This window comes from Choristoneura fumiferana, chromosome 27, assembly GCF_025370935.1.
Source record: "Choristoneura fumiferana chromosome 27, NRCan_CFum_1, whole genome shotgun sequence".
Taxonomy (NCBI): domain Eukaryota; kingdom Metazoa; phylum Arthropoda; class Insecta; order Lepidoptera; family Tortricidae; genus Choristoneura; species Choristoneura fumiferana.
The window spans coordinates 8,866,194-8,893,570 of NC_133498.1; the positions used below are offsets into that span (position 1 = coordinate 8,866,194).

At 38.0% G+C, this 27,377-nt stretch overlaps 3 protein-coding genes across 4 annotated transcripts in view; 1 reads left to right on the plus strand and 2 right to left on the minus strand.

The window, feature by feature from the left end:
* The window catches only part of LOC141443296 (uncharacterized), a 465,577-nt gene that overhangs the window by 328,974 nt on the left and 109,226 nt on the right, over positions 1-27,377 (minus strand). The gene's annotated exons all lie outside the window — the stretch shown is intronic.
* On the minus strand, positions 59-12,779 carry LOC141443312 (uncharacterized). Its single transcript, XM_074108548.1, has 13 exons — positions 12,663-12,779; positions 11,220-11,325; positions 10,539-10,624; positions 9,128-9,270; positions 8,336-8,468; positions 7,371-7,497; positions 6,334-6,401; positions 5,959-6,088; positions 4,967-5,082; positions 3,779-3,970; positions 2,435-2,580; positions 2,106-2,235; positions 59-1,138 (listed from the first exon to the last, which is right to left on the minus strand). Exons 1-13 carry the CDS (start codon positions 12,730-12,732, stop codon positions 1,056-1,058), a joined length of 1,530 nt encoding a protein of 509 aa, XP_073964649.1. The 5' UTR covers positions 12,733-12,779; the 3' UTR covers positions 59-1,055.
* Positions 23,153-27,377, plus strand: part of LOC141443307 (pro-neuropeptide Y-like) — a 60,057-nt gene continuing 55,832 nt past the window's right edge. The window contains exon 1 of the mRNA XM_074108544.1: positions 23,153-23,212. The gene's annotated coding sequence lies outside the window, so the exon portion shown is untranslated. The remainder of the gene's footprint in view (positions 23,213-27,377) is intronic.

A 27,377-nucleotide genomic window follows, 5' to 3' on the forward strand; every position in this document is an offset into this window, starting at 1 on the left:
CGAAAAAATCGTTTTTCGCTATCCCTCAGGAACTGAAAACTAAAAACTGTCCTATTGGACTTCCCAGGATTTCAAACTATATATCTCAATAATATAATTTATGTATCTTCTTAATACCCAATTTCATTCGGTAATTTCAGGTAATGGATGGACATACTATGGCAATTATAATTAGGTTAGGTTTTTTTATGGCCTGAACCATATTTTTTTACACTTGTTGTAAGAAGACACAGTGACAAGGTACAAAAATGTAAATATGAAGATAGCTTTGACCTCGACTTTATACAGTGACTATGGGTGAACAAAAGTTCAATCTAAAACAGAAACCTATTTAGGTAATTTAGTTTCTTTCTAGACTTACAGGAAAATGAAACTCAGTTTAGTAGTTGTAATGTTTATTTGTTAATTGAATAGGTATTTCATAAAACTAAATAATTATTCCTAAATAAGAAAGAAAGAAAGATTTTTTTTATTCAATATATCAAAGTAACGACAATGTAAACAATAATGTACAAAGCCAAATTCATAAAATATTAAAATATAATAAATATAATTCACGCCAGTGCTTGAAAATGTGGCCACAGATAACCTAAATCCAGTGCACTTATATTTGTACATTTGGGTACTGGCCGCTAAGAACGAACTCATTTAAAAAAAAAGTAATGATGTAACAATAGAAAAATAAAAATTGGAGGGAGCCAAGCTGGAGCAGCGCAGTCTTTGGGTTGTTATTGTTTGTTTTGTGATAAAAAAATATATTTCCTCTCAGTAGTCGTGTGAAAATAAAAATGTTTAGTCTCTGCCAAAAGTGCAAAAGATGAACTCTTACTTTCCAGCCTCTACAACAATGTACTATAAATCTACATAGAATGACTTGTTCGTTGACACTTGCTATTGTTAACATAAAAATACATTTTTTTAGCTAAAGTAATAATATGATCGTGAGGATTCCAGCTATTACAACTGAATTAAATATCTATCTGGGGCACTTAGACATCTATGTGTATGTTGGTAGCACTGTACTAAGTTAATTTTCTTTTCTCATGCTTCTTCACTCATGCTCCAGCTCCAGTTTCGAACCCAATCGATGCAAGAGTTGCACTGCCTTCTGTAACAGGCTCTGTTCTAGAATTTTTCTCTGAAAACAAAAATTAATTTAGATTAGAGCGCAAGTAAATCATCTTTTCACAGACCACAATTAATTTACATTTTAGAAGAAAATTCGGAAAAACAGTGTCTCGGCCGGAAAGGGGTAGGTAGACGCTTTTTGAAGTTACCTAAATCCATGAGTAATAGTGAACGAATTAATATAACCTGGGCACAATGTTTTTGATACTTAATAATTGTTTTTTTTTTTCATTTATATGTCATTTTTTGGCAGTATTTTTTTATTGAAATTATTTTCAAAACCAATTTTTAAAGCAGTTTAATAAAATGAGATTTACGATTCTTATGTATGTTTTACTTTATTCTATGTCGGAAATACAGGTAAACACAATACACTACCTATATGTACACATAAAAAGTGCATGCATTTGTGTATGGTAATTAGAAAAAGCTACAAAACACGAATTAGACATTTAAAAACAAGTGAAGTTAATAAACTGGTGTCAAACACAGACACTCCGCGTACATAGGCGCGTTCTTGTGCGTATTTTTAAATTATGGTGGTTTATGTTGTGCTTCTATTTATCATACATGCACATACATGCACGTCTGTTTTGCGAGATGGTTGCACTGCTGTCTTGTGTTTTACTCGGATGCTCTGGCCTAATGTACAATTAAAGGTAATTATAATTAAATAACATCATAATTTAATAAGTAAGTAAGTTAAGTAAGACAACAGTGTTTTATTTCACTTTTTTAGTTTTCTTATTTTGAACTAGATGGCGGCACCAGACACTTACTAATGAAGTATGAAAAATTCAAACGCGGACTTTAGTTTGTTTTTGTTTGCGCATTCAGTGTCATTTAAATGATAATAATACTAACTTTTTTATTGGTTATCCAATTTGTTTTTTACTTAAAGCGCTATTAGTTTTAGAACTGATGCAACAAGGGTGCTGTGGCTGTGTTCTACACACTAATATAATAATTGTACTTACCTATCATACAAACGGAATACTGAGGCATGTCACAAGGCAGTCCATACACAAGACCATTCAAATGGTTCTGTCTGTCCAAGTTCAAGCAAGAGTTGTCAGTGGTGAACTCATCCTCCAACCAAGGCGGCATCTAGCGGGGAATAGCGAAATTAAAATAACATTCTAAGGCGACTAATTAGTTATAAGCATGAAAAATAGATGGCGCTGTCTGAGTTGATAATATTTTTCCATTTTCTTATTAGCGTTTACACGAAGCTTTGCACGCGTAAACATGCAAATTCCTTTACAAAACACGCTGCTTTATGATGATTAAGCCATTTATTACTCACGTAAGCACCGAAGACTTGCTGTCCAAAGTTTTTCGGATCTGGGATCCGTTTTTTATTCACCGGATTGTACCAAAGGTATGTGACGGCGTCAGTGGATATGTCTTTTGTCATATTCAGACGTCCAGAAATCCAGACGTGTCGTACAGCTAAAAAGATTATTGTTATTTTATTTTACGTTAGTGTGATCGTGTTCTTCTAAAATGCTGGGTCCACACGTTTATGGCAAGCGTCGACAAACGCACAGGACGCAGTCATATGTTAAAGTAAGATGGAAATAGCTTTTACTTACTGTACAATATTATTGTAACATATTATTAGGGTCATACTGAAAACCATCGCTGCGGCTTGCAGCAATACGCTGAGTATGGCCCTTTTTACTTCTTTCGGCACAATGTTTATTTTATTTTCTCTCTTGGTGCCTAATATATAAGATTGTCTGTTTTTTAGCTGTAATTTTATTTATTTTTGTTGTGCCGAATTTAGGTAAATAAATTTTATTCTTTCTTTATTTTTATTATAACTGCGTCTGCTGTGCGTTTGTCGGCGCTTGCCAAACGTGTGGAGCCAGCATAAAGATACTGATAAACTTAAGCATTCACTTCACTTGTACTGAGCATTCTAGAGAATGTTACATTACAGGTAAACTCACAAAATGAACTGGAGCGTTCTAGTTCTAGCATAGTAAAGGAGGAGAAGTAAGTTCATTACAAACAAAAGTACATCGCGCGGCTTAAACGTGTTCGCGCCGGTTGGCGCTGTTACGCACGCACCCACCGCACGCACACACTGATAATTTAAGGAGGATTAAGTTTTCTGTACAGTCAAGGCTGCCCTGCCGTCGGTGCCGTACGTTTTGATTTTAGCTCGCTCGTCTTGCGGTCGCTTCGCGAGATGATCACCTTTTACGTTCGCGTATTCGTACTTACGTATTTTTTTTTATTAGGTAGGTATAGTTGTAAATTAGTAGTATATAAGTGTAGTGTAATAGTTTCGTGCAGGGACACATGAAAAAATATAGATACCTACCTACCTATAAACAATATAGTACATTTGCAAAAGTACCCACATCGCTGTATTTGTTGTAACTTTTGTTTTGTTTTTAGATATATATTTGAATAGATACTTACACAATGAAATTGTAATGAACGCGTTCTCACCAAAAACTGTCAATATCAGTTTGGCGAGTGGCTTTAGATAGTAAAAAAAAACCCCTAAAAACGGCGAATGCTCGATGTTCTGTTACAAGTGAATGCTCAAGTTTATCAGAATTATTGCATACACTTCAGTGTCATGTAAAACTTGTGTGTGCTACTCGTCACTAGGTGGCGCTGAAATCAAACTTACGTTCTTCCTTGTTTTCTCCCATAAGCAACAACAACTGGGTCATGATATCAGAGCTATCTAAAGTAGCCAGTGTTCCATTCATTTTGATACAGTTGTCGTATGCGTGCTGCCAGTACAGAAGTTGTTTGACAAGCACATAGTAATAGTTTTCGTCACTAGGTGGCGGTGTCGGCGCTCTTAGAGTTGTCACTTCTGGAACATAACAAACGAAAAAGAAATGAAATAATAGTGTGTAGATAGCAAAATGTAGTTTCACGTTCACTTAGGAGTCCCTAATCAATAGGTACCTAATCATTATTATATCCAAAGTGATTCTTTACACCACTTTACTGTGGTGCCGTGGTGTCCTAGTGGTTTGACCATCAGCCTCTCAAGCAAAGGATCGTGGGTTCAAACCCCGGGCTCGCATCCAAGTTTTTCTGAATGTCCGTGCGAAATTACATTTGAAATCTACCACGAGCTTTACGGTTAAAGAAAACATCGTGAGGAAACCTGCACAAACTTGCGAAGAAATTCAATGGTGTGTGTGAAGTTCGCAATCCACACTCTCTCTCTCTATAGCTTTGATGCGTCAGAACACATGCCGTCACAACTGAACTCACTGCATCAGATAAATGTGGACGCAACCTTATAAAATGTATGAAACCGATACCGTTCTGATGCGTTACGACACAACACGACAGACAAATGTCGATGCGGCTTTAGTGAGGCTTGTTTCATTAAAGATATGATGATGATTGATTAAGATTGTTTTTTTGGAATCTTTTTGTATTTTTTTTTATTTCAATTCCAAATTTTTACTTTTACGGTCATCCCGTAAAACCTAAATTGAAAATACAAACTGAAGTATAGATGCACAGAAAAACAGAAAAATAAGACTATCACTGGGAATCGAACCCAGGTCCTCGGTAATCCGTACCGCGTGCTATACCGCTACACCACTGATGGTCAACGGTACCGACACGAATTTCCCCTATGCACCTCATATCTCAGCTTGTTTGTTTCTTACTTAGTCACTTAAGCAGTGACGCTAGCGACATCTATGCCGTAGCCCTCATCGAGAAACTTTTTCGGCACTCCATACCCTAGCTAGAGGACCTGGGTTCGATTCCCAGTGATGGTCTTATTTTTCTGTTTTTCTGTGCATCTATATTTCAGTTTGTATTTTCAATTTAGATGATTGATTACCCTGGTAGCAGATAAACTGCATTTTCCTCTCGCAACGCGCTTCTAGGAACACCGGTGCGTGCGTGGCATGCCGGTCCAGCTGCAGACAACCGTTCTGCTTCACGGAGTTCCTGTCTCTGCAATGACAAGGCTCTTAGATCAACTCCTTTAAAACCGCACCATAAAAATATCGAGCATGCCACAGTTTTGCGTAGTCCCGTTTTGTTCGGAAAAAAGGGAGGACAAACGTTTCCGAAAGACAAAACTGTCTCAAAGCACAATTCGTTGCCCCGTAACGCATATTTGCCATAATTAATTTCACGTATTGCAAAATATTCACAAAATATATTCTAATTAAAGTAACCCGCGTAGCTCACCCAAAAACAGTGACATTTGGCATTTCGGAGACTCTCGCTACACTAGCGCCTCTAGCGGCGAATTCATACGCGATAGCCCTCATTGACCAATACATGCCACTGGTGACTAGTGTTGGCGTGATTTATCTTCCAAGGGGGTCATCCCCCCCCCGGTCGACCCCTAGTGCTGGCAAGTTTCATTTTCTAGGGAGTCATCCCTGGTACACTCTATACTCCGTTTAATAAGGTTTAAATTAACGGTCAAATTGTAACACACGTCATCATCATCATCATCATCATGTCAGCCGAAAGACGTCCATGCTGGACATAGGCCTCCCCAAGGCTCTCCACTCAGACCGGTCTTGTGCTTTCCGCATCCACCGCGATCCGCGATCTTAACCAAGTCGTCGCTCCATCTTGTTGGAGGCCTACCGACAGCTCGTCTCCCGGTCCGCGGACGCCATTCGAACACACGTTTCTAGATATTTCGAACACAAATGGACTAAAAATACCTACATGAACGTTTATTACCGTAATTTATTATGTTTTTATCGTAGAAGTTCGCGCAATTTAAAATAGTTCCGTTGTTTCATTTAAAAAAGTGTGCAAATCTTATCGTTAAGTTTCAAATGTTAAAATAAATCATCATCATCCTACCTCATAGGCGGCCACAGGCTCTTGTCCTTCAGGTCGTTGAAAGCGCTGGGCTGGAAGATGCTAGCTCCGGAATCCAACCACTGCCATTTGCCCAGCTCACCCTTGGCACCCACCCAGGCGTTCTCGATACCTGCATAAACAAGAAAAATAAACATAGTATCTTATATCTTAAGTCTTATATCCTTAAATAAGCAATAGACAAGTTTATTAAAAAAATCTAATTAAGTAGTGGTGAATTATTTCATTAAGAGGCTGTTCACCACCCATTGCTTTATTTGACGACTAAATGTGATGCCGTCTCAGTCTATTCGAACAAAACAAACAGAGACGGTATCACATTTATCCGAGGGGGGGAGGGGGTAAATAATAACTTACTTGGCCTGGTTTTGAGCATCGTCATCCCGAGTTTCTTGAGGCACCGCATCGAAGCAATGTTGGCTAAACTGTCGTAACAGGAAAGAAAAAGTTATTGTACAGATTTCGCCAAGTTATTAATCATCATCATCATCATCATCCCAGCCTATATACGTCCCACTGCTGGGCACAGGCCTCCTCTCAGAACAAGAGGGCTTGGGCCATAGTTCCCACGCGGGCCCAGTGCGGATTGGAAACTTCGCACGCACCATTGAATCGCTTCGCAGGTCTGTGCAGGTTTCCTCACGATGTTTTCCATCACCGCAAAGCTCGTGGTAAATTTCAAATGTAATTCCGCACATGAATTTCGAAAAACTCAGAGGTGCGAGCCGGGGTTCGAACCCACGACCCTCTGCTTGAGAGGCGATAGGTCAAACCACTAGGCCACCACGGCTTCAAGTTATTAATAGTTTAATAAAAACCGGCCAAGCGCGAGTCGGACTTGCGCACGAAGGGTTCCGTACCATCAACAACATTAGACATTAGTAAAAAAACATGTTTGATGTACCATCAGCCAAATAAGTGGTTATCAATTTTTAAACAAAATGAATATGTCACTAAAGTCGAACTTTCAAGTCCAAGTTTATTGTTTTATGACATGCAAACGATTATCAATTTTAGGGCGGTAGACCACATATTTACCTATGCGAGCCACCATTAGGTAAATATTTATTTAAAAAAAATTCAAGTGAATATATGACTAAAAAATATTCTGTGAATATTTCAGGCGTCTCTACCTTTTGCCGTTATTAATATCGAGCAAAAAACGGCAAAAAAACATGTTTGTATGGGAGCCCCCTTAAATACTGCTACCTACTCGGTTGCGTGGTGTTTTATGAATTGTTTGTTTGTTTGTTTATACTCTTTGTACCTACAAAAGGGAAATACAAAAATGTTACAAAAAAGTGCTAAATAAGTGTAAGCAGTGTAGTATTGTCCTGGTTTTTCAACTTCTAATCCTAGTTGTTTGGAATTGTGGTTGGTGACTCTAAGCTAACCTCATCTTCCTGACGACGCAGTATGCTGCAGCCTGGTGCCAGGTCAGCAGTCCGTCGTACATGCGGTACAGCCCCGTCCGGCACCGCACCGTCTTCAGTTCCTTTACTATATTCGGCACTTGAGCATCTGCGAAAAACAACCGTTAACTGTATAGGTTAACCCACTACCCGTAGCGTGCCATGAAAGTAATAGGAACGTGTCAACAACGGAATGTCAAACGCATACTGACGCGACGGCGACGGTTGGTAAAAAATAAATAAATATAAATATCACGGGACAATTCACACCAATTGACCTAGTCCCAAAGTAGGCTTAGCAAAGCTTGTGTTATGGGTACTAAGCAACGGATAAATGTAATTATATAGATAGATACATACTTAAATACATATTAAACACCCAAGACCCGAGAACAAGCATTTGTATTTTTCATACAAATATCTGCCCCGACACGGGAATCGAACCCGGGACCTCAAGCTTTGTAGACAGGTTTTCTACCACTAGGCCATCTGGCCGTCAATGGGCATTTAGCATAAGTCTTATAATTTCATCATCATCATCTCAGCCGTAGGACGTCCTCTGTTGCACATAGGCCTCCCCCATAGACCTCCAGTTGCTTCGGTTGGCAGCGGCCTGCATCCACCGTGAACCCGCGGCTTTATCCAGGTCATCCGTCCATCTCGTTGGTGGACGTCCTACGCTGCGCTTGCCGATCCGCGGTCTCCACTCGAGAACTTTTCGGCCCCAACGGCCATCTGTTCTCAATTGTTATGAAAACTAAAGACAATACCGATGTTTTCCTTTACCGTAAAACTCGTGGTAAATTTCAAATGTAATCGCACATGAATTCCGAAAAACTCCGTGGCCCGGGCTCGAACCCCCGACCCTCTGCTTAAAAGGCAATAGCTCAAACCACTTGGCCACCACGGCTTTTTTATAGCTGATATAAATAAATATGTGAACCCACCTCTCTCACAAATGAACGGGCGTTGGAGCTCGCAGGGCAGGTCCAGGAACACGGGGTGGTCGTGGTGGACCCTTTGGACGGCGACACAGTCCGCGCCACTTTCTGGCACTGGCACGTGGGTGCGGTTCTGCCACTGTTACAAACAAACATACCTACTAAAAGCCTTGCGGCGGTTTGGGATCACATTGACAAATAACTATTTCTTGCAATGACCACTAGGTTTGCAATTTTGAACATGAAACTACCGTGAGACTCACTCATATGAGAGCGTTGCTCCGAAGACGAAGGGCTACGGATAGCCCGAAACATGTCGAGCTAAACTCGATTTAAGACGTGAGTTATCCGGTCATTATATTTAATATGACCACTAGGTACTTAAAATTACTAATTACTGAAATGACCACCCTTTGAAATGACCACTTAAAAAAAAGACCACTTCTATAAATGCCCACTTCTTAAAATGCCCACTTCTTGCAATGACCACTCCTTAAAATGACCGCTTATTGAAATGACCACTCTTTGAATGACCACTTAAAAAAAAGACCACTTCTATAAATGACCACTTCTTGCAATGACCACTCCTTAAAATGACCGCTTATTGAAATGACCACTCTTTGAAATTACCACTTTTAAAAAAATGACCACTTCTTGAAATGACCACTTCTTGAAATGCCCACTTCTTGAAATGACCACTTCTTGAAATGCCCACTTCTTAAAATGACCACTTCTTGCAATGACCACTCCTTAAAATGACCGCTTACTCGTCGCTGAGGTAGCATAGTGAGTACATACCGCAGGGTACTGCCAGGTGCCATCCAACTCGCTTGCCAGCACATCAGCAGCGGTGCGGCGCAGCTCCAGCGAGTTGTCCCAGCGGTAGCCAGCAGGGTCGTCGGCGCCGAAGCGGCGCGCGCCCACCCACGCAGAGTCTATGGCTAAATACGAAATAAATACATCAGTCATCATCATATCAGCCCTAGGACGTCCTCGGTTGGACATAGTAGGCCTCCTCCGTAGAATTCCAGTTGTTTAAGTTGGAAAAACGTCGGAAATTAATATCGCACCTCTAAAACAACAATGACATAATTGCATTTTCCCAAAAATAGTTAATGAGATGACAGAAAACAGTCAAATATCGGATCAAATAGATTTTATCTAATATATAAAATTCTCGTGTTCATGACCGATTTCCATGTATTTTTTTGTGTATATTCGGTAGATCTGGTCGAGACGTAAACTATTCATACTTGTACGCGAACGGAGTCGCGGGCAACAGCTAGTAATTTATAATATACTCGTGGCACAAATTTTTACCCACTCTACCTATAAAATTACCTATTACTGCGTTGATTCGAGGGCCAGGTTTTTTGCCACTCAGTACCTATATGTTGCATTTATCTATCTCGAAAAGGTCATGCATTTATGTACGTCATTGTGTATGAGGTGCGATATATGCGTCCGAGTTGAGAAACTCGGTCAAAAATCTATCAACAAAGTTTTTTGCATTTATCTCGAACTAGCTTTGTATTTTTACGATACCAAAATAAGTGTAAGTACCTGGGCGTCCGAGCTTTGCTCGGGCTAAATCTCGATAATAAGCGTTTTCCTAAGACCAAGCTAGATAGATTTGTCATCCCCGAAAACCCCCACATACCACATCGAAATCGTTGGAGTCGTTTCCGAGATTCTGATTATTATGATTGGTTTTTTGGAGTCTTTTTGTATATTTTATTTCAACTCCAAATTTGTTACTTTTACGGGTATCCCGTGAAACCATATCGAAAATACAAACTGAGACATAGATGCACAGAAAAAACAGAAAAAGAGACCAGCACTGGGAATCGAACCCAGGTCCTCAGCAATCCGTGCTGCGTGCTATAACCCCTACACCACTGCTGGACAGGAATCTAGACACGAATTTTTCCTATGCATACATATCTCAGGTTGCTTATTTCTACTATGCTACTTAAGCAGCAGCACTAGCGACATCTGTGTTTCGTCAAGAGACGTCACACTCTTTCGGAACTAACCGCTCACCCAGACAAGAGATGTCGCTACTAAGCAATCAAATTATGATTGGTTGGTTTTTCTGTGCATCCATATCTCAGATTGTATTTTCGATATTCTGATTATATATAGGTATATAAGAAATGGTCGTTTAAAGGTATTAGATAGATACATAGATTAGATAAAATAACGTTACCAAACTGAGATTCCGCAAGTGCTTCGGCCATGAATTCGGCTTTTTCCTTCGTGTCTAGCACAGCTAACGACCCGTTGTGATGTCCACTGAAAAAAAAACAACTCATTATTCTAACTGGATATTATATACTTGTGTAGTTACATCACAATACAAGTAAAAGTAGATTGACTCAGCCGTATTCTTGAAATTTATACCTACGGCTGGACGGAGCGCTTGGGTTGGCGTCTACAAAAAGTAAAACAGACGTGTGTAGATTTTTGTGGTATGTGTGTAGTTTTAGGTGTAGGAATAAAACATAATATGTTCATTTTATGATTATTTATTTATTAATTAAATTATAAGTTGGTAATACAAAAAAAAATTGAGTCTATTTCAGTAGTAGTAGGTATATCGTAGTCTTTCAAATGAATATGTCGTTATAGTCGAACTTTAAAGTTGACAGACACGTCTATTGGCATTATTGTTTTATGACATGCAAACGATTATCAACTTTAGGGTGGTAGACCACATATTTGGCTGATGGTACATGAATCAGTTTAGCCGTTGTCATCACGTCATAGAAAAATCAGACAACCCGATGGGAATCGAGTCACAGCCAACGACCCTAGAGCTACCTTTCGAAGACCCTAGAGCTACCTTTCGAAGTTTCATATTCTTTTCTATTTTTTTTTAAATACTTACCGGCACATGATTTTAGCATTCTCCCAGTTTATAGCCAGATTCTGTACCAAGTACTCCTTGTTTTCGAACACGTAGGATTCCCATTTGTCGGTGCATGTCAGTGGTACTGGAAAAAACGGATTAGAAGAAAAGTTAGCCGTATGGTAAAGATAAAAGATAAAAATATTTTATTTGGTAACACTGCCAAAATTGCCATAGAAGTCAGAAAAGAAAAAAAAACGACCAAGAGCGTGTCAGACACGCCCAAGATAGGGTTCCGTAGCCATTACGAAAAAATCAAGTAATAGGTATTTTTCTAAGGATTTCGTATTGTGTAGGTACGGAATCTTCCAAGTTTAGGTATATTTTGTACCTTAGGCTGCTATTTACTCTTAGGGGCTGTTTCACCATCCATTGATTAGTGTTAACTGACGGTTAAATGTGATGCCGTCTCCGTCTATTCGAACAAAACAAATAGAGACGGCATCACAGTTAGCAGTCAGTTAATGCTAATCAATGGATGGTGAAATAGCCCCTTAATTATACTACTACTAATTCTCAAGCAATCTTAGCCGTTATAATTTTCTTTGTAAATTTGATATATTTACTACTGTCCCGAATTTTTTAAAATTATTTCACCTACCAGTTTTTTGATTGACTTTTTAGTGTTTTTTATTTCAACTCCAAATTTGTTACTTTTACGGGTATCCCGTGAAACCATATCGTAAATACAAACTGAGACATGGATGCACAGAAAAACCAGAAAAAGAGACCAGCACTGGGAATCGAACCCAGGGCCTCAGCATTCCGTGCTGCGTGCTATAACCCCTATACCATTGCTGGACAGGAATCTAGACACGAATTTTTCCTAACAAAACAGAACAAATAACAAAAAAAAACAACAAACAAAGTAACAAATTTGGAGTTGAAATAAAAAATACAAAAAGACTCCAAAACATCAATCATAGGTTCTTTAAATTTTCGCCAAACATTTTCTTCCAGATTAATCATTTCCCGACTGTTTTATAACGAACGATTTGTTTTGAAACTGTACCTAAGTACTCCAGGATTGGTTACAAAACTAATCAAACCTAGAGGGTTTTACAGAATCTTGAAAATATCCTGAAGATTAACAGTTTCAGAAAAAATATCGTTCGGCCATGAAAAAGTTGGAACATGAATCTTTTCAGAAAAATATTAGCGACGATAAGCTAGATCCCGGTACATCTACAAAAATAATAGTAGGTATTCGATGGGAATACAAGTACAGCCAGTAAAAAAAAAGGTTGCATCTATAATTACAAACAGTTTTTAGTTTGGTAGTTGTAATATATGGACATATTTCTCGACGACGGCCTCAGGCTGCTTATTGGATCGGGAGAAATGGAGGGCATGGGGGAGGCCTTTGCCCAGCACTGGGACATCAATCCAGGCTAGATAATAATAACAAGTTGTAATAATTACCTCTATACTGCTCATGGTAGCTCGCGCCGCAAAGCACCCAGACAACAGACAGTATATACTCCCTGAGCATATTCACGTCCGACCCGCAACGCGTCGTAGCGAGAAATGTGTCAATTTTGAAAATATCTTCATATATGGCCACCCGTTTTCTTACAGATGCCAGTGGGGTGACCACGATGAGTTGGAAGAGAGGACAGTCCTTTAAAGTTTAAACTAAGGTTGTAACTGTAACTTTGTCTTCATAACTAAGACGACGAAAGAGAAGGTGTTTGAGCACGTCTGGGGGCTATACTTCATGTTTTTAGCATTAGAAAGAAGGTAAGCGATCTTGACGTGTCTTTTTATTGAAAAACACTTTTTAAAAATAAACCACAGCAAATATGTAACAAATAGCAAGGAAATTATGATAATAACATTCTTTTGGTATCATAAGATAGGTTCTTATTATGACATTTAGTACGTCACAATCTGCCAGGGTCCAGCATACAATATTTCAATCTTATAAACTAAGTACAGTACATAGAATTGATTTGCGACTAAAATAAAATTTATACAAAAACAACAAAAAACACACAAATACAAACAGTGCAGTATTTAATACAAAAAAAAGTTAAGGACAATGTCAAGAAGTTACAGCTCATGTAGGTAACCATTTTTCTGGATCAAAATGATTGAATTCTATTGATTCCGGGGTCATGAGCAAGAGTAAAAGGGGTGATGGGGAGATTCGCACTGAGCAACTTTTACTGCTGTTCCGTACATTTCGGATAGTTAGCGATCAAATATCTCTTGTTGGTTTCTTTTTCGCGATTTTGGGGCTGGTCCTGTAGTAAAAGTTGCTCAGTGCGAATCTCCCCATCACCCGTTTCACTCTTGCTCATGACCTTGGAATCATCCTGTATTATATATAAATATTTATTTTATTCTGTTTTGGTATTTGTTGTTATAGCAGCCACAGTAATACATAATCTGTGAAAATTTCAAGTGTAACTATTACGACTCAATAGAGCCCTGTGACAGACTTCAGACAGACAGACAGCGGAGTCTCAGTAATAAGGTTCCGTAGGCACCCTTTGGGTACGGAACCCTAAAGGACAGTCCCGTAAATCTCTGCTTCGTGGCCACCCTACTATGAATAGGTCCTGTTATTGTATTAGGTGTGTATTTTCATAACATGCCAGGAAACAGCATAGCTTGAGTAACTGTTCTCTTTTATTTTACCTATTTCTATGTGTCATTTGTTTTGTGTTATAGGTAAACTAAATAATGGGGCCCTTTTCAACTAAAACAAAGACGAGTGCATCACCAGTGGGCATGTTTTTGTAACGTTATTTTAGCTGCGTAAACAATTTAAATTTTCGTAAGCCGTGGTGGCCTAGTGGTTTGAAGCCGTGGTGGCCTAGTGGTTTGACCTATCGCCTCTCAATCAGAGGATTGTGGGTTCAAACCCCAGCTCGCACCTCTGAGTTTTTCCAAATTCATGTGCGGAATTAAATTTGAAATTTACCACGAGCTTTGCGGTGAAGGAAAACATCGTGAGGAAACCTGCACAAACCTGCGAAGCAATTCAATGGTGCGTGTGAAGTTCCCAATCCGCACTGGGCCCGCGTGGGAACTATAGCCCAAGCCCTCTTGTTCTGAGAGGAGGCCAGTGCCCAGCAGTGGGACGTATATAGGCTGGGATGATGATGATGAAACAATTTAATTGTATCAATCTTAGAATGAGCGGTGAAGCTGGAAATGTCGTCTCAAAACTTACAGTTTCTCGTGTCCGCGTTTTAGATATTCAAGGTAAGTACAAAATGTAACAAAGGTACCTAACAAAAGTCCTGTTCTTTGCAAATATCTCGCTTCTTACAGTTTTGAATATTACGACCGACCGACCGATTTGAATGCGGTTTTTTTTTAAATTTGAAATCACGTTTCCTAGCAATGGTTCTTAGACATGTTTCATCAAAATCAGTTTAGCCGTTTTTGAGGTATTGAACTTTGAAGTGATGAAGTCGGGTGTTTTCCAACTTTTTACAATACAGCCCTGTATTTGTTTTTCTCGCGTAATTATTTTCTTTAATTTTATATTTTTATAGTAAACTTTTTCAAGTAAGATATTATATTCATTTCAATACACCTTGTATCGGCTGAATGTGAATTCCGTTACTACTTCGTAAATACCTCCTATCCTACTAATATTATAATTGCGAAAGTTCGTGTGTGTGTGTGTGTGTGTGTGTGTGTGTGTGTGTGTTTGTTACTCCTTCACGGCTGGACAGATTTGGCTGAAATTTAGTACGTAGGTAGCTGGACATCTGTAATAATACATAGGCTACATTTTATCACAATATTCCCACGGGATAGGGATAAAATCTCAAAATAAGAACCGCTTGGCTTAGTCATTAAATTTGGCATGATTGTTTTTAATACGATGTTATTTTTGGGAATTTCCACGAGAATTTTGTAAAATCCCAGAATATAGGTACCGGATCGAATAGTTGACGCGTGCGAAACCGCGGGTAATCGCTAGTATAGTATATCATCTTGCCTAAACGCTACAGGCAACGACCCTTACACACCTACCTTGTATGTATTCACTATCATCATTAAAAAGTATTAATTAATTAACATATAGTATGTGATGTGGTATGTCTGTTCCTTCACTTATGAAGATATAGTATCAGTTCCTGTTTAGCGGTTTTGTTTATTCTACCTGATCACGGATTAAAAATCGTCGTGTATGGCGAACCTTAGCGCCATCTGGTTATCCCTTTCGATCCCAGCTGCAGGGCTACTACGAAAGTCGAAACTCGAAGTTCGTATCGTACCGTCCCACTCGCTCTCGTATTAGACAGAATAAGTGTCAGAGGGACCGCACGACACGAACTTCGAGTTTCGAGTTTCGTAGTAGCCCTGCTGATACGATCGTGCGGGTTAATTACATTTGAATTTGACATTGATTGTACATAAGGCCCATCGTCGTAACTCTTACATTTGAATTTGACATCATCATCAGCCTACAGCAGTCCACTGCTGGACATAGGCCTCTTCCATGGCGCGCCACAACACTGTCTTCAGCCCCTCGCATCCATCCGCCGCCAGCGACCCTCTTAAGGTCGTCCGTCCACCGTGCCTCAGGAAGCCCTACACTACGTTTTCCCGTCCGTGGTCTCCATTCGAGGATTTTGACATGGATTGTACATAAAGTCCATTGTCGTAACTCTTTTTATACTCGGCTGGGTTCGAAAGGGTTGTTAAACTGTCCATCCAATCTAACGTCTAAACTTAACCTAGCTTGCATACCAAATTTCATCCAAATTTGTCTAGCAGCGTTACACCATCCATTGATTGAATTTATCCGTCAAATAATATTAATGTGGTGTGTTATGTTGGCGTTCAATACATAGTTATATACCTCGTTGAGTTTCTTGCCGGATTCTTCTCAGCAGAGGTTTTTCCGAACCGGTGGTAGATTTGTTTTGACATTCATAAGTGCTTGTTATAGCCTTATTTGAATAAAGATATTTTGACTTTGACTTTGACTTTGAGTTATTGTATTGTATTGTAGCCTAGGTATCATTCCAAATATCCAGCTATCTAAATATACCGGGTGTGGCCTGTAATATGTTATATGAGCAAAAAATTAAAACATATATCATACTAAATGATGTTATAACGGATAACTCACGTCTTAAACCGAGTTAAGCTCGACATGTTTCGGGCTATTTCGTAGCCCTTTCTCTCTCTTTGTGTGTGCGTGTTGCGGCAGCCGCCGAGTCGCGTGCTCCTGAGAGGAAGGGCTACTAAATAGCCCGAAACATGTCGAGCTTAACTCGGTTTAAGACGTGAGTTATCCGTTATAATATCATTTAATATGAGTGAGTCTCACGGTAGTTTCATGTTCATATATCATACTCGTCAAACTGAACAACATTAGTTCAGCGACTTTTAAAAATAGTTATTCTTGTTAATTTTCATTACACTTAAATTTATTCGAAGAATCAATGTAAAACAAAATGCTTGATGTTTATAGCGTGACAGACGACGTCAGTTGTGTTCTAGGATGGCGTACATTGATAGCAGTATTTAAAGTCAAAGTCAAAGTCAAAATATCTTTATTCAATTTAGGCCATAACAAGCACTTATGAATGTCAAAAAAAATCTACCACCGGTTCGGAAAAACCTCTGCTGAGAAGAATCCGGCAAGAAACTCAACGAGGTATATATATATATTTTTTTAAACAGATTTACAATATTATTAAATGATATTTAAACATCACAAGTATTTAACACAACTTTATTTTTATTTTTAACACAGTAGGTTCGCTATTTGAAGGGATCGCTAATGCGGATCGGAATTATTTCCAAATATCCCTGTCCATGATATAATCATTAACTTTATAATACGCCTTTGATATTAATGTCTTCTTGACAATAGATCTGAATTTTGTATCCGTTTCATTTATAATATTTTTGGAATTTTATTATAAAAACGTACTGCAATTTCCCAGAAAAGACTTTTGGTTTTAGCCAGTCTGTAAGATGGAACTTTAATTTGTATGTAAAAAAGAAGATTCAAAGACTCCATTATTTTTAAAAGTCGCTGAACTAATGTTGTTCAGTTTGGCGAGGAGGATCTATGTTTTAATTTTTTGCTCGTATTACAGGCCCCACCCGGTATACCGAATTTCATCCAAATGCGTGCAGCCGTTTTAGCGTGAAGGAGTAAGCGCAAAAGATAAACAAAGCCGCGCTAGATATACTAGTTAACATTACCATCCTATTAATAAGAGAACTTTACTTCAAGTAACAGGTCGGTACAAGGGTACGCCATGTTTTATCAAATCCTGGGTACAGCTGCTGGTTACTCGGCAAATATAATGTTACATGTAGCCTTACGTAGCGCTAATTAAATAGTTGGAAAAGGTGCAAGCCCTAGTAATGTTATAAATGCAAAAATAAATACGTTATCACCTCAGCACCTCAAACAGGCAGGTTTTCTATGAGAAATCAGTGAGCAAAATCGCATTTTGCTCACTCTGTGAGACAAAGTAACTTTTTTTTTAATGCTGAGGACAGTGTTTGGTCTACTCACTGAATTCCAAATATTTGAACTTCACTTCACTTTAATCTGTCACTTTCATATCAACACGAAAAAAGCGAGATATTTATTTATTTATTTATTTATTTAATCTCACGGGAAATCTCACCAGGCCCGGGCACCGGAAGGATTGACAGATTAACAGCTCTTTCTTTCTTATGATCAAATGTGTTGATTACAATCTTAAATAATGAAAATTTTATTAAGATTTACAAATTAAATTATATATTACATAAACATAAAAAAGGTATATTAGGTACAATAAAATTAAATAAGCTAAAACTATAATAAATCTAAAAATGGACCCTGCGGCATGGTACCAAAGATGCTGGCAGCATTTCCCCGCTGGATCGCAAGACTGATGCGTTGAGCGAGGAAACTGCCAGCTCTTCGGTCTCCTGTGGTATCTCTTAAATTAAATTTATGGTACTTTCATATTAAAAATATATCCATACCTATTACATGACAACGAAATATTTCCAAAATCTAAATTTTCCCGCTCTTTTAATAAAGTATGCAACATCGTTGCACGAAAGCCGCTTTTAAAATCGGTTTAGTCTAGAACACACAGATACTATTTGGTCTTTCGAATTTAGATGTTGATCAATTGTCAGGCCTAAAAATAGTTTATGTTTAAAGCTGTCGGTTTCGATTTATAAGATCTAAATTGAATGAATTTTGTCTTAGATAGGTTGATTTTGAGATTATTTTTACTAGTCCAGACATTAACACATATCAATATATTATTTATAGTGCCCTCGTATGTATCAATATCATTCCCTTTAATCAATAGCGTGGTGTCGTCAGCAAATAGGACAGACTTAATTGGGAGGGCCAAGAGAAGATCGTTGATGGAAAGTAGAAATAGCAGAGGCCCCAGTATACATCCCTGAGGTACTCCGGCTCCGTTGTTGCGTAACTAAAACCTATAGACATTCTTGACTAGTTGATTGTTATCTTCTACAATTTTAGTGCATTCTGTGCATTGTTTTCGGCCTTCTAATAACTTTTAAACCAATTGCTTGCCTGACCTAAGACTCCATAGTACTCCAGCTTCGAAATCAATATCTGGTGATCAACAAAATCAAATGCCTAGCTGAAATCAAGGAAAGTAGCCACAATAGGTGTTTTGGCATTAATCGTTTCAGAAACGTATTTAATGAAATCGTTGGTTCTCGATGAAATCGTTGGTGATAGTTGGTAACGAACTCGATGGTAAGCGATTACCGTCGCCCATAGACACCTGCAACACCAGAAGAGTCACAAGGGCGTTGCCGGCCTTAGGTAGGAGTACGCTCTTTTCTAGAAGGCTTGAAGGTCATATCGGGCTGGGAATATCGCAGGCGACAGTTCATTCCAGAGTTTTGCTGTGCGAGGCAGGAAATTTCTAGAAACACGCACTTAGAGGACCACCAACCATGTAAATTAAAAAAATAAATATTTATATAATTTCTTTACTTGCGTATACCCGTGGCTTCGCACGCATATACCAAGTTTGAAGTTTAGAACCAGCAGTTGAATTGAGATCCAAAGAATTTACCAAGTTTCCATGGGAGTTCCCAAAAATAAGAGTTACGTAAATAAAATGTCTTAAACTTTCGGTACCTCCGAGTTGGAAAACGGTGTTAAATACTCGTGCTGCGTCATCGGTGTGTGTGAACGTACCTTTACAGAGCGATGTTGTTAGTGTTGTGTGCTACCCTACATTTGACAGTTGTAATGATGATGAAAACGCGGGTAGTTGTGTGCCGGTGTCAGTTTCGTCGGGTAGTCGCGCGAGCAGAGCGGCGGCGCGCAGTGCGCGTGTTGCAGCAGCCGCTGAGTCGCGTTGCTCCGAAGACGAAGGGCTACGGATTAGCCCGAAACATGTCGAGCTAAACTCGATTTAAGACGTGAGTTATCCGGGTATATTTAATATGTCTTAAACTTTCGTGATTTTCACTCATATTTGTGATCAAGCGCGGGTAATTCGAAGGACTCGCGCTGCTAGACAGACTTGACACCCCACACTTCAGTCTACTCGTGACCACGGCCACTGTAATGTTGCTGAAACGTCGAGGTAATACTACTCGTGCGTGTTAGCGTGATAAGTCCTGTGCGTGGCGTTTTGATTACGTAAATAAAATTCCAAGTTCTTAGTAAACCAGAAAATAATATCAAGCTATGAATATGAGAGAGCAGAATAATTTGCGTTGGCCCCATAATGGGCGCCAGTAGAGAAATTTCAAAAAATGTAGTAAACAAATAATGAAAAAATTTAGGATACTCGCTCTACACGTAAAGTGGGGATGATTTCTTTTCTCGTCTAAATCCATTGTCCAGTATAATCTTATGGGTTCGGGGACCACATTCGATTGAGGGATTCGTTTGTAAAATATTAAGCAAGTGCTAATTTTCGTAGAAGTCAAGTGTAACTCTACGAGCTAAATCTTTGGGTGAATAAATCTGAACAAATCTTAGACGTAGTACATACCGGGTGGGCCATGTAAGAGGAGCAAAAAATTAAAACACAGATACTGCTACTCAAATGGAACTACTTTAGTTCTGCAACTTTCAAAAATTAAGTAATTTTATCATTACGTTTATTCCAAACAGATTAAATGGCATCCAATAGCCTAAATGACATCGCCTGTCACGTAACGAAATGATGGATTTCGCAAGACATTGCTTGTCCAATTAAACTTTAAACTATAATAAAAATCATAATGCAAGCTATTTGCAAAAGTTGCGAACTAAATTAGTTCAAGATGAAGAGTGGAAGCTGTGGTTTAATTTTATGCCCCCGTTACAGTAACCCCAAAATTAAAAAGAAAACTATTACGGCTAAGTAGTATTTTTAACTGAACTACAGTAGGTAAATAAACCCTGATAACTCGTGAGTTGTAAGACGTGTCAATACTGCCAATCGAGTTAAGCTCGACATGTTGAACTTGATTTAAGACATGAGCACTTACTAAATGCTTATTAAATATGACTCAGTACAACTGCCCCATACAACAATCCAAAATATGTGATTTGAAAAACGCGTGATACGCTTGTAAGGCCGCTTTTAAAGAAGAAATATATGAAAACTAAAACAGTTAGCAAAGCAGAGCAAAGTGAGCAAAATAATTGTTTTAGTTGATCAAAGTTTTGTGTCGAATGTATGTCATTTTAGTACGAAACTTGCGCGTGGCCTGGCCACGCACGAGCTCGGTTCTCCCACAAAATATAGACAAAATGTGCCCAGCAGTGGGCGCCGGGCAGAGCCCACACGTAGGTAATTAAGCGGCTCGCGGGGCCGCGATGCGCTCGCGATAGAGGTAATCGCGATTACTGAGAACCGTGGAGACGCTGTGGTTGTGTAAAGTTTTTGTTGTAAAAATATTTTTCACTTCTTATGCTCGTAAACTTCATTTTAATGCTGGAACTAGGCGACATAAAATAACTCTTTCTGCTCTGGTGCATAAAGTAAAATCTTCGTCTAAGAGCAAGACAATCAGATGTTGACATAAACAAAAAGTTTATAAGTACTTTTTTATTAAGTATTTTTAATTTCTATAAAACTAAAAATCACTCCTAGGCGACAGGCTAGCAACCTGTCTGCTATTGTACCGTTTTTGTCAAACTTAAAATCTAAAATTGCTAAAAGTGGCTCCGAAGCGGTAACGTTTCGTGTTCCTTGCCTACCCCATTTGGGAATACAGGCGCGATGTTTGTGTGTGTGTGTAAAAATCACTCAAACCAAAATAAAAGAATAAAACTGAAAAATTATAATTGTATAGCAATGCATGAAAAATTTAAGATACCTAGTAAGTGAACAATTATTTCCACTGTTGCTATTTCATCTCCTCGCATTCGAAGTAAAAAGCGGAGCGTAAAACTCTAGCACTAAACCCATTTTCTCCTCGACGTGTCTATCCACCCGTACCGGCTCGGGTGGTTTTATGAATGTCTCGGGTAAAATGGCTCATTTTATGTTCTTGTTGCACAATCTACTATATTTATTAACTGTAGCACATGGCTTCGCTCCAAAGAGTGCGTTTACAGGGTAATTTGGAAGACCGTAATGTTATGATTGGTTTTTTGGAATCTTTTTGTATTTTTATTTCAATTCCAAATTTTTACTTTTACGGTCATCTCGTAAAACCGAAATTGAAAAACCATCAGTGGTGTAGCGGTATAGCACGCGGTACGGATTACCGAGGACCTGGGTTCGATTCCCAGTGATGGTCTTATTTTTCTGTTTTTTCTGTGCATCTATATTTCAGTTCGTATTTTCAATTACGTACCTAATGTTTGTCCGAATTATCGTTTGTAATTTTTTTTCCAACTGAAGCTGTAAATTTTTCTGAAAAATTTAAATGGTCATCTTATAGAAAACCGTAGGTTATGTCAGGTTGGTTTTTTTAAATAACAATTCTGAACAATATTCAGAGAAAAAAAGAGCTATGACAAACGATCATTCTAACAAACATTACATTCGGACTTTCAATAAGTATGCGAGAAGATATGGACCCTGAAAATAGCATATTCAAAAACATGCTTATCTGACCTTGTTTGGTGACCCTAATAGTTTTATTAACAATTGTTGAAACCTCATTGTACCGGCCATCAGATATTGTGTTTTGCTTGACATTGATTTGATTTGTTGATAGACTTCAATACAAATTTGGTTCTGAGAATATTTGTTTTATTAGGTTATGGGAATTTTACAAATATTCCTTTTATAAGTAATATTCTTCTATTTTTGGGATTAGTTTTACCTTTTTTAATTTGTGTTTTGCAAATATGAGTGTCCAAAAATTGGATCGCTTTAATATTGAAAAGCTACGCGGTCTCGAAAATTGGTTGGTATGGAAATTCGATATAAACCTTCAACTAACTATGCATACATTGCAAAATGTTGTGAAAGGCGTCGAAACTGTTCCTGTACCCCTAAAGAAAGAAGCGTCGGCTGACGAAACTCATGCTAGGGTTAAACGATGAACGCACCACTTGTTACCGCTAATCACACAACAATTCAAAGTTTTACAGCCATCTTATACAGTAAGAGAACGCTGCCATAATCTTCAGAACCTTGCCTAATAGGACTCCTTTTAATAATTTATTTTAGTTTTTTTTTATCTTATTAAAATAACGAAAAATATATTATTAAAGACATCTGTAATTTTAATTAATTGGAACTAAGAATATACATATTAAGAACAAATACCTAACTCAAAAACTTTATATCTAACTACTAGACAGATAATTTTAGATATTAACACTTTCATTAGATTAGATTTTGATTTTGACTCGCAAAAAAATATAATCAAAACGCGACTCCACAGCTCCCGGCCAAGCTCCGCCCACCTGTTACCCATTTTGAAATTCCCGCTATAAAAGCAGAGCCCCCGTGCTGCGTCTCACTCTCTTGCTGACTTCCAAGCCGGTTTGATCCCGACTTAAAGTTAATTCCCCTTTGAAGTATAACCAGGTAAGTTTTCTGTTAACGCTAGATTAAGTCCCGAGTTTTGCAATTTCGGTTAAAGTTCGTCTAGAGCTTTAAATGTGTGTGAAAATTTTGAATTGGTTAAGTTTTGATCGAATTTTGAGGTTTATACTGATAATTACGGAATTTTAAGTAAAGGGCAAAATTGGAAAAAAAAACGTGTCGCACTGCGTGACAATACTCAGAACTTTAACTGGGTATATCTCATATTTTTTGTTTAAATGACAAAAAAATGACCAATTACCTGATAATCTATGTAACTGGCCGACTACTTTATTAGACCTTTTTAAGACACTCACTAACCTATCGCGCCATGGACTTTTAATAGGGTAAATAATAACATATCATTTGTCTACTATACTACTCTATACATTTAACATACTCTACACATAATGGAAAGTTTTTTTTTGTATTAGCAAATTTATTATAAAAAAAGAACATTAATTAACCATTGAATTAACCCAATGAGGGCTATCGCGTATGAATTCGCCGCTAGAGGCGCTAGTGTAGCGTGAGGTCTCCGAAATGTCAAATCTCATAGTTTTTGGGTGAGCTACGAGGGTTTATTTATAATTAGAATAATTTTGTGAATATTTTGCAATATCTGATATTAATTATGGCAAATATGCGTTCCGGGGCAATGAATGTCTGTGTTTTGAGACAGTTTTGTCTTTCGGAAACCTTTTTCCTCCCTTTTTTCCGAACAAAACGGGGACTATGCAACACTGTGGCATGCTCGATATTTTTATGGTATGGTTTTAAGGTGTATTAAATATGATTTTAATCTAAACTTTGTCTTTACGCCCGTAATAACAGACTTTGAAAGCCATACTTAAAAACCTCACGCAACAGTGCGCCATCTAGTGAGACAAAAAACGATAGCCCTCATTATAGGCTAGGTGTCCAATATTAAAAAATACAATGTTAGGCGATGTTAAAAAGATGTAAGTCATCAATTTTAAATCAGATTTGTGAATCAAATGCCGCGAATAAATATAAATTTACTTAGCCTTCACCTACTGCGTCGCACGCATAAAACATTTGACTAAAAATTCTGGGATTTTGCTAAAAATCCCGTGAGAATTTCTAAGAATATATCTTGGGATTTTATTTCTATCCCGTGGTTTTTTTTTTTTTTTTTTATTCGACTGGATGGCAAACGAGCAAGTGGGTCTCCTGATGGTAAGAGATCACCACCGCCCATAAAAATCTGCAACACCAGGGGTATTTCAGATGCGTTGCCAACCTAGAGGCCTAAGATGGGATACCTCAAGTGCCAGTAATTTTCACCGGCTGTCTTACTCTCCACGCCGAAACACAACAGTGCAAGCACCGCTGCTTCACGGCAGGATTAGCGAGCAAGATGGTGGTAGCAATCCGGGCGGACCCTGCACAAGGTCCTACCACCTGCAAAACAAAAATTGTAATACAAACAAACACAAACAACACAAACTGCATAACAAAGTTGTAATTTTGATATTAAAAATTTTCGACCGAATCAATAAACATTAGTTTATCGGAGTGATACATTTTTGATTGTTAAGCCTTTAACAGGCGTATTATAAAGTTAATGATTATATCGTGGACAGGGATATTTAGAAATAATTCCGATCCGCATTAGCGATCCCTTCAAATAAGCGAACTACTGTGTTAAAAATAAAGTTGTGTTAAATACTTGTGATGTATACATATCATTTAATAATATTGTAAATCTGTTTTAAAAAAAAATATATACCTCGTTGAGTTTCTTGCCGGATTCTTCTCAGCAGAGGTTTTTCCGAACCGGTGGTAGATTTTTTTTTGACATTCATAAGTGCTTGTTATAGCCTAAATTGAATAAAGATATTTTGACTTTGACTTTGACTTTGAACACGAATAAAGTTCAAGACATATTTGAAATAATCTTAGCTACTTAAGATTGTCGGTACCGGAAAGTTTTGTTGCGAGAAAATCATTTATTTTACTTTAATAATACGAATATCGAAAAAATATCGAAATACCGGAAAACCGGTATTTGAATTTTCGGTATCGAAAAAATACCGGTATTGGAAAAAAGGTCCGATATTAGATGCTCTATTAAAAGTAGCCTATGTGTTATTCCAGACTTCTAACTTTGTCCAAATTCCAGGACTTTCCAAAGTTTCCGCGGGAATTACCAAAACATCGTAAAGTTCACTAAGAAAACCGGCATCGAAATTCGGGTTATATCATTTTTCTAAGATGCAAATGATCTATGTAGTATTTTATCTAATATCAATTTGGTCTTTGCGAAATAGCAACTCGCCAGTAATTGCAAATCGTCTCAAAACAGTTCATATAAGTAATAGAGAATATGCTAAGATTGGTTTTTGGAGTCTTTTTGTATTTTTTATTTCAACTCCAAATTTTGCTACTTTTACGGTCATCCCGAAAATACAAACTGAAACATAGATAGATGCACAGGAAAACCAGAAAAAGAGACCAGCGCTGGGAATCGAACCCAGGTCCTCGGCATTCCATGCCGCGTGCTATACCGCTACACCAGCGCTGGTCTCTTTTTCTGAATTTCCTGTGCATCTATGTCTCAGTTTTATTTTCGATAGAGAATATGCTACTTACCATTTTTTTTAATTTGTTTAAATACTCGTATATCTTCATTGTTTAACATACCGAGTTGTAAATGAATTTTTGAAATATATCAAAAAACCGGTCAAGAGAGTGTCGGACACGCCCAAAATAGGGTTCCGTAGCCATTACGAAAAAATTAAGTAATATTTTTCTAAGGATTCCTTCCAAGTTTATATAGGTATATTTTATACCTTAGGCTGCTATTTAAGAAATCGTCTTCGCAAACCCTTTTTGGTTTTAAAATACCTATCCAACGATACCCCACACTATAGGGTTGGAGGAGAAAAAAATCACCCACACTACGTCTACGGGAGGTACCCTAAAAAAAACTTTTTTTTGTTTTTTATTGTACCATTTTGTCGGCATAGTTTACATAATTATATATCCGTGCAAAATTACAGCTTTCTAGCATTGATAGTCCCTGAGCAAAGCCGCGGACGGACGGACAGACAGACAGACAGGCATGGCGAAACTATAAGGGTTCCGTTTTGGCTCCGGAACCCTAAAAAGAAGCGCCAAAGTTATATTCCTCCCTAGTCATAGCGTAATTTTTGTCCGCATCCTTAATTTTTTTCTGAAAATTTTAAATGTTCATCCTATAGAAACCGTGTGTTGTCGGGTTAGAATTCCACCTCTCCATTTCTCCCGTGGATGTCGTAAGAGGCGACTGAGGATATAAGTTAAGGTATACAGTAGGCGACAGGCTAGCTACTTGTCACTATTGTACCGTATTTGTCTAACTTAAAACCTAAAATTGCTAAAAGTGGCTTCGAAGCGGTAACGTTTCGTGTGCTCTGCCTACCCCATTTGGGAATACAGGCGTGATGTTTGTATGTTGTATCCTATAGAAAACTACAGGTTAGGTTAGGTTTATTCTATAACAATTCTGAACAATCATTGGATTCAGAGAAAAAAGAGTTATGACAAACGAACATTCTGAAAAACATACATTTGGACTTTGAATAAGTATGCGAGCCACGCTGGTTAGGGTCATGTCTAATCCTAGCGATTGTAATTTAATGCGCTAAGGTTCCATTAGAAAACTTTATACAGTCGTTAAGTTTTATTAGTTCTAGTATGTACAGTCACCTCATTAATATCTCCCACAGCGGAGCGTGCAAAAATACCTGACACGTCCTACATAATATAGAAATAGAGTCGTATCAGATATTTATGCACGCTTGTTGTGTCAGATACTCAATACTCAATATTTTATTGCTTTTCCACAATGTATTTACAGATGTTACAAAGAGATTATGTGATCATCATGGACCCTGGTGGTTGGTGGTGGGTACTGGTGCTGGCGACTGTACTTCAGGATTAAAACTAACCTAACCTAACTTATAGGGTTCTACAGGATGGTCCTGAAATATCCTGATAGGTAGTTTACAGTTTCAGAAAAACTATACCACTAGGCTCATTCTATCTTTTTTGTTTTTTTTTTAAGTACTTAGTCTTTCATATTTTTTGATACTCCTCTGTGAAAATGGTAGCTTTTGTATTATAGCAGATATATATTTAGAATGAGCAAATTTTTAGCTTT